Source organism: Orcinus orca, chromosome 5 (assembly GCF_937001465.1).
Source record: "Orcinus orca chromosome 5, mOrcOrc1.1, whole genome shotgun sequence".
Classification (NCBI taxonomy): domain Eukaryota; kingdom Metazoa; phylum Chordata; class Mammalia; order Artiodactyla; family Delphinidae; genus Orcinus; species Orcinus orca.
The window spans coordinates 74,435,251-74,449,434 of record NC_064563.1 but is presented as its reverse complement, the minus strand read 5'-3'; the positions used below and the strand labels follow the sequence as shown (position 1 = coordinate 74,449,434).

Genomic DNA, 14,184 nt, shown 5'->3' with positions numbered 1-14,184 from the left:
CGTGTGTAGTGATTGCTCATTGTTATTTTAATTTGCAATTTCCTGATGACATAATCAAATGAGTTGATTATAAATAACAAACCCGAAAGATATTTACCTAAATTGTTTTCTTGGTTAATTGCTTTAGCCCTGACTATTAAATGTTGTTCCTAAACGTTTGTCCACACAAAAACCTGCACGTGAATGTTTATAGCAGCCTTTTTCATAGTGCCCAAAACTTGGAAGCAACCAAGATGTCTTTCAGTAGGTGAATGGATGAATAAACTGTGGTGCATCTAGACAATGGAGAATTATTCAACTCTAAAAAGAAATGAGCTATCAAACAAGGAAAAGACAAGGAGAAACTTAAGTGCATATTACTAAGCGAAAGAAGTCAATCTGAAAAGGCAACATACTGTATGACTCCAACTACATGACATTCTAAAAGCCAACAATATATGGAGACAGTAAAAGAATCAGTGACTGCCATGGGTCATGGGAGAGTTAGGGATGGATGGGGGAGCAGAGAGAATTTTTAGGGCAGTGAAACTGCCCTATACGATACTACAGTGGTTGAAACCCACAGAATGGACAACACGAAAAGTGAACTCCAATGTAAACTGTGGACTTTGAGTAAAAATGACGTGTCAGGGCTTCCCTGGTGGCGCAGTTGTTGGGAGTCCGCCTGCCGATGCGGGGGACGTGGGTTCGTGCCCTGGTCCGGGAGGATCCCACATGCCGCGGAGCGGCTGGGCCCGCGAGCCGTGGCCGCTGGGCCTGCGCGTCCGGAGCCTGTGCTCCGCGACGGGAGAGACCACGGCAGTGAGAGGCCCGCGTACCGTAAAAAAAAAAAAAAAAAAAAAAAAAAATGACGTGTCAATCAATGTAGGTTCAATTGTTAACAAATATACCATTCTGGCGGGGGATGCCGATGGGGTAGGAAGGATGTGTGTTTTTAAAGAGTATATGGAAAATCTCTGTACCTTCTGCTCAATTTTGGTGTGAACCTAAAAGTGCTCTAAAAAAAAGTCTATTGAAATTTATTTAATATTAACATTTACTTAATAACTAATAATTAACTTTCAAACAATGCTCTAAAGGGAAGTAGAAGATTTAACTTAGAGGGTTCAAAGAAACCGTCTATATACACATAATATTGTTTAGAAAGACTGGGTTACTTTAGAACTTGCTTGTGCAATGATCTGTATAATATTTAAGCACATCCATAAAAATATGCAAATTTATATCAGTTTGTCTTCACTGACATCATCACTTATTGTATTAAGCCCAGACTCAGGCCTCAAATTCAAGACTTCCGTGTAATGATCTTGATCTCTATTTCCTGCCGTATCTCACTCCCTTATTCCTTCACACACACCCTGGCTGCGGCAAAGGTGATGGACTTATTCTGGACCAGCCCGTGTGTTCCTCCTTCTGATGGCTCCCTTGCTTTAGATGCTCTTTCCTATGGCCCACTTCCAGTGTAGGCCCCAGCACTCCACCTACTGAAGTCTTCTCTGTCTGTTTTCAAGGCCCTTCTCAAATGCTCCCTTCACAAAGAGGCTCTCCTGGTCATATAGATGTAACATCCCTCACAGCACTTTGATTATGCCAAATGAACCTATAGTAGCCGTGTTAGCCTAGTAACTAGGATCATGGACTGGGAGAGCTGCATTGCCATGGCCAAATGCTCACTCTTCACTAATTATTTTCTGTGCTGGTGTTTCCATGTCTGCTAAGTGGGGAGGATAATAATACTACTGACTACAGAAGCCATTGGAAGGATTGTGAATGTGTGTGTAAAATGCTCAGAATAGTGCCTGGTATATGGACATGTTCTGTAAATGTTTCCTTTTCCGTGGAATCTAGCTCTGTTTCTGGGTACGCTCATGCTTGCGGACTCACAGTGCTGAACGAGGAAGGAGGGTGCCCACAAGCATGTGGCTGTAGAGGCACTTGGACATTTTACCATTAGAACTTTTGGAGAGAGGTGAGGAAACACTGTTCCAAAGTCCTCACTCTCCTGGACCATGCTGTTGAAATGATTTTCTATTGGTTCCTAGTTTTCATAAACATTTTTTACGTTCCTGGGGACTGATTTTGCTATTCAAGTTTGGCTTAAATACTGTTATGGCGTAACCAGATCTGTTTAATGAGGTGAGTTCATGTGCGGTTTTCCCTGAGATTCTTAATAAATTACACACTCATCTTAACCCCACAGTGGTGCAGGAATTGCCAAGTTTATTCAGGAACCCAGCCAGAAGGAAACAATGCGGGAATTACCAGTTATAGACAATAGAATGAAACGCTTCTTTCTCACTTGCCGACTAGCACTGGTGTAGTTTTACCACTTCACATACGAACATTCCTCAATCCCCATAAGTTGAGATAAAGTTTAAAATCTTCTTATTTTGCTATTTTCTCTGCTAAATATTTAAATGATTCTTGTTAGAGCTCTAAAATGTGACTTTTTTTGAGACATAATTTTTTATTGAGATATAATTCACATTCATAAAATCTACCCTTTTAAAAAGTATACAATTCAGTGAGTTTTAGTATATTCACAAAGTTTGGCTGCCATAACCACTATCTAATTCCAGAACATTTTCATCCCCCTAAAAAGAGACCTCATACTCCTCATATTTTGATCTTGTGATAAAATGGTTATTTACGTGGTTAAGTGTGCTGATAATTTTTAGAAATTCAGAGAACCGCATGTATGTATAATATAGTAATTAATATTACAGTAGGTTACTTTTTAATGTTTATCTTAGTTATACTTTACCATTTGCTCAATGTTTTACACACACACACACACACACACACACACACACACTTACTTTAGTCTTGGTCTTGTTAGGGTTTTTCATATCAGGTTGGGAATATCAGTGCCAACATTTGTGCATAGCTTGAAGGAGAGGGAGTGGACACAGTGAAGGTATAACTCTCCTTTACTGAATACACGCTGTTTCCCGGGCACTATCCCTCATATAACAGTTTTAGGAGGTAAGTTCTATTATCATCTTTATTTTACATGTGAGCAGATGGAGACTTCTAGAGCTTATGAAGCTTGTTATCACCAGGTGGCATAACTAGGAAAGTCCAAATCTGAACCCAGTCCCTCCAAATTCAGAGCACATGCCCTTAAAAACTGTGCTCCACTGACTGCTGTTAAATTGGATGCTTAGTTTAATTATAACAACAGCCCTTGATCAGAGCTGTATGATACATTTCCCCAAGCCCTCATTCAATTCCTCCAATTACTGGATGAGAAGAGCCAGTTCTTGCAGGTTAAATGTTCACATGGCGAGGCCAGCGCAGATAAGCAGCTGGATTTTTTTTTTTTTTCCAGAACGGATATGGATGTGTGTTCCCCTCCACCATTCTGGGACTTCTGACAGTTATCTTAGACGTCTGTTCCAGCTCTCATAATAACTAACCGCATTTTATCACACTTGTTTGCATATCTGAATCTCTACATCAGTCTGAGGGTGGCAAATATGACTTGATTTATATATGTAGTCCCTGTGCTCAAATAATGTGACTTGAATGAATGTGTGAAAAAATTAAAAAACGAGTCTAGACTCCTTAAGAGTTTAACCACCAGTATTTAGTGAGAGGAGACTACACAGAATAGCTTGGTTACACCTTTGTCTTTTTTCTGCAAGTTTCTCAAAAAAGTAAACAATTCCACATACACATTAAGTGGAATGTATTTTGCACACAGAGGAATGCGATTTCAAATACCTTTTGAAGAGGATTAGTCACAATTTGTACCTTTGGTAAGCAAAATGAATGAGGATCCTATTAAAAGCCGATGGATTAGGGCTTTCATTAATCAAATAAATTCTGCAGCTCTGTTAGCCTCCTTCCCACCCCAGTTCCTTGTGAATAAATCTGGGAGTCCTTGTGCCTGCTCCCCACTCCTCGGAGAGGTCCTGCCAACTCTGCATTGTCCTGCTGGATTTGCAGTCAGATGTCTTCTGCTGGCAGGCACTGTGCAGGCAATGAGTTCTTTCCCTGTATGTTGGGCACAAAAAGATCAGCATGGGAGCAGCAGCCTCCTTTGGGACAGCTGCTCAGAGAGAATGCAGTTAGCCAGGAGCCTGCAGAAATTCCTCCAAGCAGAGGGTGGCTCGTAGGAGGAGTTCAGTTTGCTAAGTAAGTACTGTCATTTGCTGAAAGAAGGTGTGTGCTCCAGAGGGAGTTTTAACCTGGAGGATCATTAAGTCTTTCAGTCAGCTGGTGAGCGGCGGTGGCTGGGCAAGTTCAGTTCGTCCTGGACGCATCTGCTCCAGAAGGTCAGGGAGGAGTGGAATCACTTTTCCATGGGGGACCACTTTGAGAAGGGCCAGCAAGCTTTGCTCAATGAAGGAGAAGAGAATGAGATGGTAAGATTCTAGCCACATTCCCCCTCTTTCCATTCCCACTCCCCAGCCTCCAATACTCACACGCACACACACACACACACTCATACACACGCACACGCGCACACTCATACATACACACACTCATACACACACTCTTCTCTGCGATTTGATTCTGGCATTATGTGAGAAAAGATAATGTTCAAGAAATCTTTCTTTCTCATAAATGTAACCTCTGACAGCAGAAATTTGCTAGGATGGAAAATATTGTATTCGTTTTATCAAGAATGTTTTGAAGTAAAATTGAAAGGGAGAGAAGTACAATGCCCCTTCATGATATGTTTTTGAGACTTATCAGTATAGCAAGTTCTGTTCAAAACGTCTAATAATTTCAGCAAATCCCTAATGCTGGGAGCAGCGTATTCCCTGATAGGAAGAAGTAGCAAATCTACAGCGAAGTAGGAGGGGAGCTGGGGTTCTGACCTTCTTCTCTGCTCACATATCTGTGTTCACAAAGACTGTTGGACAGGGAAAACATATACAATATTAACAGTTATCAGCCTACATGCATTTCTCTTTACTTCTAGAATTTTACTTGTAGCTCCCTACATACAGATTGGTTTCAGGAAAATTTCTGGAGTTCACTGTCTCTTTTAATTTAGATGTGTTCCCATCTGAGAAACTGTCGGAAAAATCAAAGATGATTCTTATGCTCTTGCTGAAATTAAAGCTGTATTTCTCAATTACAATATAATCAAGAGAGAGTTAGGAATGTGTACTTCTGTTAATAAGGCTGTTCTGCTAATTGTGTAAGCGTAGACTTTTATGCCAGTAATGGTGTAATTAAAACGTTAAAATGTGAAGCTCTCATTCTACAGTAACATTTTTATCTTCCTGGAATTAATATATAAATAACAAACCCAAAAGATATTTACTTAAAATGTTTTCTTGGTTAGTTGCTTTAGCCCTGGCTATTAAATTCTTTGTTTCTGAACTGGTCTTTCAAGTCTAATCTGCTTACCTGTTCCTATAGCAACAACATTTTTTTGGACCTTCAAGAGTAGATGCCTTCTGCTATCAAAGCTGAAAAAATTATAAAGGAATCAAAGTCACCCAAGTTTATGTGACTTTCTTAACCATCTCCTTACTTCTTTTGGGTTTGACCACCAAATGACAGTTGCCTTTAGGCCCTACACAGATGTCACCAGAAATGACCTTCTGACCCACGTTGGATATCATCCTTATTTCTCCAGAGTGTTTTCTCTATATGAAGAGAATTAAGAGAATTCTCTATATTAAGTTGAAAATTTGATCCTCATCTTGAATATTCTTCACCAGAAGGCAGAGTCTCCTTCTCTCTACTGGTTTTTTAAATTCTCCCTCAAATCCTCAGATGGAAACACACCTACTCTTTTCCTGCACACTCATTTCTTCTCTTCCACAATTTGTCATTCAAGAGTCATGAAGAATCATCTACTTTCTGTCAAGGCTTTCCTAGTTCAAGGGAAACTACTACCCCTGCTTTAGCCTACGTATCCTAGTGAAGCAGTGGTTAATAATTCATCTTCATAATAGCATCACCCAGTCAATGCATCAGAGTGTCAGCTTAGTATTGCATGCAGCTGAAAGCCCAGTTAGGAGAGGGCCTTTGACAAGGAAAGGACGCTGTGTTTTCTGGAGATGAGTCATCTGGCCGGTAGTCTCGGTTGAGGTGCAGCAATTAGTATGCACTCTTGAGCTCTCCATCCTGCTCTGCCTGGAGAAACCTGGCCACCTGCCTGTTGCTGTGTCTGACACTTTGTCCCTTTTAAACTCGTTACTCCATTCCCTTCTCCCAGAGCAGTAACCTTCAAAAATTAGCAGGATATCTTAAATGTATGCCACGTATATTTAGAAAGTTTTAGTTTACCGATAGTTTCTTGCCTACTAGCTAACTTGGTTTTCACTACACCCTGTGAGGTAGGTGCTATGCTTCCCACCTGAAAGAGGAGAAAACTGATACACTGAGAATTTGCTCATCTAAGGTTACATCAACCATGAAGACCAGGAGCCGAGACCCCACATAGGTTACGTTGGTAGACCTGAACATAGCCTCCTGTTGCCTTCTTCAGCTTTTGCAGAGGATATAGCACTCTTAATAGGAGAACACACTTCCTCCCTGATAAAACAAAGCTTAGATCCATCTCATCCGCTTAGATTTCCCAGGATCTCTTGTTGTACATGATTTGTATTTCCTGAGTCAGTCTATCTTGTTTGGCCTCAACGTTAATCCCTTTTAGCAAATCAAGATTCTCTAGAAATGTGTCACACCAAAGTGTTTACAGTTTCTTGCTTTCTAATATACACTCTTTGGACCTTTGCAGAAATCATTCCTCCGATGATAGAAATGACTGCAAGTTTCAAGAGAAAACAGCATTCTAGGGTTTAGCCCTCATGTCAAATAAAGAACAGAATATTTCCGTGCCTAATGATGCCTGGGACTATCTTCCACTCTAAAACTAATAAAACAGGAACGAAAGAGACACTCTAGGTGACCTGAAAGTAATATCCTTAAGTGCAAAATGAGATAGGAGCCAATGGAAGAAAGAACTTGTTAGGAGGACAAGGCAGGAAAGAGGAGAAAGTGACCGTCTGAGAAGGTTCACCCAGATGACTGCCTCTGAAAGGCCTCAAAGAGGAGACCGTCTCCCAGACAGCACCATAATGGGACCAGAGACCAGGCTCTCACTAGCTTTAGGCTAGCCACTTGCCTGCTCTAGCCTCAGTTTTTGTAGCTGTAAAATGGGAGTTGTCCTCCTTACTTTACCTGTCTCACAGGGCTCTTATGAGTATCAACTAAGACAGTCTATGTGGAATTGTCTGAAGAAGTATAAAATTCTGGAGAAGCATAAGCTGAGGTCTATGCAAAGATAGGAGTGAGGGCTTCAGCAATTACTAATGAACGAATACTACCCTGCCCACCCATCCCCCATGAGGTTATCTCTTCTCATTAAATAACGATAAGTGAGGAATATATACTTTTATTCACAAGCTATAGAGACCATTTATAAATGGAGAGGAGCTGAGTTACTTTATAACCTGCTTTGTAGTGCTTACTTTGGAAAACACCTACCAGTCATAGGACTCAGTGTCCTTATTTGTAGAGGGAGAGTGTAAGATGGGCTGGGAGCGCAAATTCCTTTGTATTCAGATGTTGCATATTTATATTTTGAAAGGCCTTAGAAACACTGAGTGCTCATCTCCTTATACCATGACTGAATAAAGGTATGATTTAATTGATTCAAATTTTACTCACCATTATCTTTAGTTATACTCTAATGAAATCAGACTCCTTTTCGGGGAAGTGTTTTGTTACAGCCAGACTTATTTTAAAAGTTGCGTTCTCTGATTTCTTTCTTTCCTAGATTTTAGCAAATAAGAAAGAAAAAAAAAAACCTTGAAAATTTTTTCTGATTATAAAGGTAACATATGTTTACTATAAAAATATTGAAATGACATATAAAGGTCTAAAGAATGAAGTAAATATGATTCATGAACTTTCCACCCAGACATGATCAATATTATTAGATTGGTGACTCTCCTTCCAGACTTATAAAAAATGCATATACAAAACATCACCTTCTAATATTTTACTGCATTTTAATATTATCTATACTCATGATTATTTGTATCTGTTGTATCCATATCATGGAAATACTACATAATGGTATGTTACTGTACATCTCTTCCCAACTCTGCATTCAGTGATGTCACATTAGTAGCTTGAAATGAATAATGTTGGGAGTATTTATGCCACAGAAATCGGTAAGTGCTACAGAGAACTTCTACCTGCCCCACCTGAAGGCTTGCTGTTAAATACCTACCAGCACACCACAGCACATATTATTTCTTCAAGACTTCCCTTTTTACCCCCATACATGTCTGAATAGAATAAGAATATTGTGTTTGGGTATCACCCATTTATTTGCACTATGCACCACGCCAAAACAAAAGACAATCAATCACAATCTATTCTTAAAAGAATGTGCACCACCTATTTACAAATACGTATTTTTTTTTAAACAAAAAATGGAGTCATTCCATTTATACTCTTTTTTAAAGCTGGCTTTTCATTACACTTAAAATATATTAGGGACATATTTTCCTTTTGACATTTACAGCTCCACATAACCATTTTAATATTTAAATTGTGTTTGGATGGACTGTGCTATACTAAGCAAATCTCTCATGTTACTCACTTACGTCATTTCTAAATTTTTTTGGCTGTGATGGACAACTTTGTGCATGTGTTTTAAAATATTTATCAGATCATTTCCTTAGGATAAAGTCCTAGAAAAAGCACTGCTGCAGTAAAGGGGATGTGTGTTTTAAATTTTGATTGATACATTGCCCTACATTGCCCAAATTGCCCTCCCTAAGATTGCGGTTGTACAAAAATATACTCTGACTGGCAGTCTGTTTTTGAGAATACTTGATTTCTCTACCATACTTGCCCATGTTGAGCATTATCAGTATTTTTGACTTTGGCTCATCTGGAATGTGAAAATGATATTTTATGGTGGCATTATTTTTCATTTCCTTAATTTGAAATTGATCACATCGCTATATGTTTCTTAACATTTTTTCTTTACTAGAATATATGAATGCTACCACTGATGTTATATCAACCAATAGACTGGGTAACTAAAAACTAGTGAATGTGGAAAAGCAAGAGAAACTCTTTTTGAACTTCCAAGTCATTTGTGGGAACAGCAAGAAGTTAGTGCCACGGGCACATAATATAGCAGCAGGGTGGTGTGTGGCCTTTGCCACATGGGAAGTCCTGTTGCGCCTTCAGCGTGAGCTAGGGGCATCTGTCCCCTGAAATTATTTGGCTCACTTTGATAGCTGATGTTGGCCTTTTCTTCCCTAACACCAGGGAGCGAAAGCACCTCCCCCCACCTCAATAGCTACTTATTTATTATGCTCCATGAGCACCTCCGAGTTGGTTGCCAATGTTAACTAGTGAACCCACAGATCTCATAGTGGAGGAATTGTGTTCGGACTGAGACATTTTGTCAGTTGAAATGTTCAGGAAGCTGGGCCACTGGCCAAGTCTAGGGTCTTTATTCTTGATTCATTGCTGCAGAACTCCCATGAAGTCAACTCATCTTTGATTGAAACTCTTGAAAAGTACGATTTAATGGCTTCTTGTTTCACCTTTCTATGGCCTCCTTCTCCCCTTTCCCGCTCCCCCCCAGAATTTAGCACAGTTCTTGGCACAAACACTCAGGGCATATCCGATGGCACAATTGCAAGCCCCATTAACCTGCAATTTTGCATTCTGAGAAGAACAAGGAGGTAGCAAGGCTCAAAGGCTGCAACAGTTTGAGAAATTTAAAGAGAAACCTAGGAAATTTTATGTTATTTATTGGGGATTGTCAGTCATCTTATGAATTTATCAATTGACTGCTCTCTCCCTCAGGCATAAACAAAGCTTATTCTTCAGAGTTAATTAGCCATGCTACACTATTTTTCTGTGAGATACCTTATTCTACCTTTTCATCTGTTCACGTATAAACTCAACAAATATTTACCAAACCCTTACTCTGTGCCAGGAGTCCTCTGTGCTAACCAAAGAGGGTTTCGAGTGAATAGCAAACAGTTTCTGTTTTCAAGGATTTCACAGTAGAGTCGGCAGGACCGAGTATGTAATTTGTGGGGTCCAGTGCAAAATGAAACTGAGGTGTCCCTGGTTCAAGAATTATTAAGAACTTCAAGATCACTATAGCAGAGCATCCTTCCTAAAGCAGGGCCTTGTGTGACTGCACAAGCCACACGCTTATGAAGCTGTCCTACAATTGGGGGGACCAGGGGTGCAAATGTAATGAAAGTGTGCTGAAATAGGTAGCATTGTGGGACTTATGCATACAGAGCTGTGGGAGCACAGAAGAAGTAGCAACTCTGTCAAAGAACACTCCAAGGGGGAAGATGACATTTAATTTCCCTGGAGGGGTAGGTGAAGGCCAGCCTTTGAAGGACTGTATAAGACATCCTAATGAGTACACATTTTATCTTTTCCAATGATTCCCAAGCATTGGTCCATGAAAAAACCGTACCAGAATCAAGTTGGGGAGTACAATAAAATAGATTCCTAGGCCCCCATTCCAGGCCTACTAAATTAGAATCTTTGACTGTTGAGTTGGACTTGGTCAGAAAGATGTAATGCCAACCTGATGGATGCAATGGGGAAGCTACTGAAAAATTTGAAACAGGGAATGATATGGTAGGATTTGCCTTTCCAAAGGATGTTACATCAGGGGATGAGGAAGTTTGGTTGGAGGAGGCAAGACAAGGAAGGAGTGTTTGAAAGAGTCCAGGTGAGAGATTCAGGATGCTGAGTGGAGACTGGATATAAGAGATATTTAAAAATTAGAATTAAAAAGACTTCATGAACCATAGACTGTGGCATAAGAGAGAAGGGGTGAGCAGGATGAGTAATTATTAAGGAAGTCTTTAAGGTTCCTACTTTGTCCGATGGGAGAGGATGATGCTACCACTTAATCCCATAGGGAAAAGTAGGAACAGGTTGGGAGCGGGGATGGCAATAGTCACAGCAAATACTCATATGGCGGTTGATCTGGACTAAGAACTTTACATATAGTAACTTATTTAACCCTCTCAACAACCCTAGGAGGGATGAGCATCTCTCTTCTACAAATGAGGAAACTGAGGCACAGAGAGATTAAATGACATGCACAGGTTCATCTGGCTAAGTAAATGGAAGGCTATAGCCTAAGTTTGTGCTTTAAACATGATAATTTACTGCCTCTTGGTTTTGCTTAATTTTGGACGCACTACTTTAGTTGTTGATGGTTGCAAAACAGCAGGGCATAATCGAAAAAAACACAACATTAAGAGTCTGGAGACCAGCACTGTGGTGTTGACTCTGCCATTATTAAAGTAGATCGTGGTCACCTCTCTTTGATTTCACCTCATTTACAAGATGGAGATAATAATACCTTACTGGTTTGAGCCAGAGACCAATGCAGATGGTTTCTTGGTGTACTCTCCAGTACATATACAAAATATGGTTTAAAAAGTTTTAAAACAGGTGGATACAATCTCTGTGAAACATCTTAAGAAATTTAAGTGATACTCTTGGTTTTTTCAAAGTGCTGTGAGATTTTTTTAGTCATGGAAAGGCGAACATATCTGGAGACATTACGTTAAGTGGGAGATGGAAATTGATGGCAGTTGCTGTATGAATTACTCAATGAATAAAGGAATAAGGAGTAAATCTATTCATAAATAATTAACCAGTGCTAAACCCTACAGCTCCCTCAGGCCCACAGAAGACACAGAGCACAGGAACTTAGCCTTCAAAAGAATTGGTGATTTGGTGATATGTCCAGAGGAAATTCATTCCTGGGCACCAGTTTCAAGACTTTGTGACTATGTCAAAGCCTCTTGAAGACGAGCCAGAGTGAGACCATCTATCTAAATGGGCTACAGCTATTTCTAGATGCCCATCATGTAAACCTTGGTGAGTTGCCTGAAACCACAGCTGGGTAGAGTTGGAAGGCAGCTCAGAACATCGCCTCCTCAAATCCGTCCTCACCCTGAGGCTACTTTTATGTACAATGAGCACAGTTATGCCCTAGATGCCCCCTCAGAAAAAGAACAGAAGGAGGCCCAAATGTATTGGGTGATTTCCAGAGAAATATTATGTCCCTCAGGCCAGAACACTTTCTGATTTTAGTGGTTGCACACACAGGGCTCTGGCTGAGACTGTAATCACTTTAGCATTTCCAGAATCTTCTTGGGGGAACCATGGCTGCAGGATTTTGAATCTCTGGTACTCCAGTCTCAGGATCAGTACAAAGAAAGGTGAGGAAAGGTCAATTTTTGAGGCCAGGTCAAAAACAAAAGCATCCAAGAATGCAGTTTGGGTAGATAAGTGGTTCCTTCTACTTGCTTTTAATGAAAGAATAAGGTTGAATTTTATGGCATACATTTACCTTCAAGTTTTCTCTCCTTCAGCTTGGAATCACCAAGCATGATAAGGATCTTTCAGCTTGGAGGCCACGTCACCCTGTGCAGGTTGTTCCTTTAGTCAATTCCAAGAGACAATTTTTTACTTTCCATTTTCTTTTATCACCAAAATGTGGTCTTCTTGCTCTTCCCAGAATATATTATATACTTTCTCTGTCAGGGTGGTATCTTCACCCTAATATCTGGCCATCAGAGCCCTGCCCCTCCATCAGAACTCATCTCAAATCTGACTACCTTCTTTAAGCCATCTGGGAGCCCCTGGGTCACACTTGGTCCCTTCCTTGTCTAGAGTGGATTTGAATGCCTACTATAGCAATTTTCACTGGGTTCTGTAGTAGAGTCATGTGTTTATCTTTCTCCCCCAACAGATTGCGAGTTGGTAGGGGCGGGTACTGCATCTTATTTCATGTCTATATCTCACACATAACACTGAAGTTACTTAATATATTTCTGATAAGATAGATTGAAGATTTTATGCAAATATTACAAGAGTTTTCCTCTTCTTTCCTGACTCAATTGAGTTGTTAATCTGAATTTTACAAAAACAAGTACTGAGAAATTATATAATCTGTCCAAATCTGAAAGCTAAGAAGCAGCAAAAACAGATCTTGAACCTTGGCAGGTTGATTCCAAATCTCCTGCTCTAACTCCAATAGTTTCCTGGCTACTATTACTGCTACCACCCCTACTAATACCACTATCTCTACTACTACTATCATTACCCACGACTATCACCACTACTACCACCACCACTACTACAGCTACAAAATAAGCCCAACACAGTGTGTATTAGTTTAGCAGCTATGTTATACTTAGGGCTCATTTTGAGTTTGTGAGAAGCAAAACCTCTGGGTCTCTTTTGTAAAAGTCATAGCTTTCTTTTTCTTTTTCTTTTTTTTTTTAAAGTCATAGCTTTCTGATCTTTGGGGCATAAAAGTGAACAAGGGCACAGGTACTGGAATCAGGTCACCCGGATTCCCCTTCAGTTTTCAGCCATCCGTGCCTGCCTGTATTACAGAAGTGGCCTCTCTTCATGTTCTTGTCCCTCCACCAGTGTGTCCTCCTTGGCTTGTTACTCAGTGCTAGGCTTCTAGTAGGGGCAGAGAAGGTAATCCTAGCCAGTCCTTTTGTGTTTGGACTTCAGGGAGTGGTGCCTTGTCAATACTCCTGTTCATCCTCTCCGTGGTAGCCACCTCTGTCTTCTATCTGTCAGTGGTCTGAGATGGGAGTTTCCTGCCCCTCCGATCACAGTTTCTTGAGCATGATTTTGTAGAATCCTGGTTTCAGGATGGTAAGTGGTAGAGGATTTTTGCTTCCGTTCTTCATCCAGCACCAATGGAGTTTTGCTTGCATCAGAGAGGATTTCCTACTTGGAAGTAACTGAGCAGTGTCAAATTGGTCATATGGTACTGGTTTTAGTCCCAAACTTCACATGCAGCCTTCTGATAACTCCAGGATTACATATCCCCAGATACTAAGCCAGTGGAAGAAACAATTTGTCTTTCTTTCAATAGTCTCAGTAAAATAGATGAGCAAAACAGACTCATCTTTTCTCACTGGCTCTGATTGGCTCATCTCCCCTTTTCAAATTTATTAGTGTGGACAGGAGAATGCCATGGTCTTAGTCACATGCCCGGTCCTAGAGGTGGGGTCAGAGTCAACTCTGCATAAAGCACATCAGCAGAGGGTGGTGAAGGGAGTGGTTTGACAGAAGAAAATTGGGGTATTGGATGCTATTACCTGGAGTGAAATAAATGGGGATTTGGTGGTCTAGACAAAAAAATACAAACGGACAAACAGAATT

At 40.4% G+C, this 14,184-nt stretch overlaps 1 protein-coding gene across 6 annotated transcripts in view; it reads left to right on the top strand.

Moving 5' to 3' along the window:
* The first annotated feature begins 4,058 nt into the window (after nucleotides 1-4,058).
* The window catches only part of ATP13A4 (ATPase 13A4), a 154,979-nt gene continuing 144,853 nt past the window's right edge, over nucleotides 4,059-14,184 (top strand). For 5 of the 6 annotated variants that reach the window (XM_049710463.1, XM_049710466.1, XM_049710465.1 and 2 more), the window contains exon 1: nucleotides 4,062-4,370. In XM_049710463.1, coding sequence (XP_049566420.1) covers nucleotides 4,308-4,370 — 63 coding nt within the window. In that variant the 5' untranslated portion in view covers nucleotides 4,062-4,307. Of the gene's footprint in view, nucleotides 4,371-14,184 lie in introns of all 6 variants that reach the window. The other variant, XM_049710467.1, reaches the window with a different exon arrangement.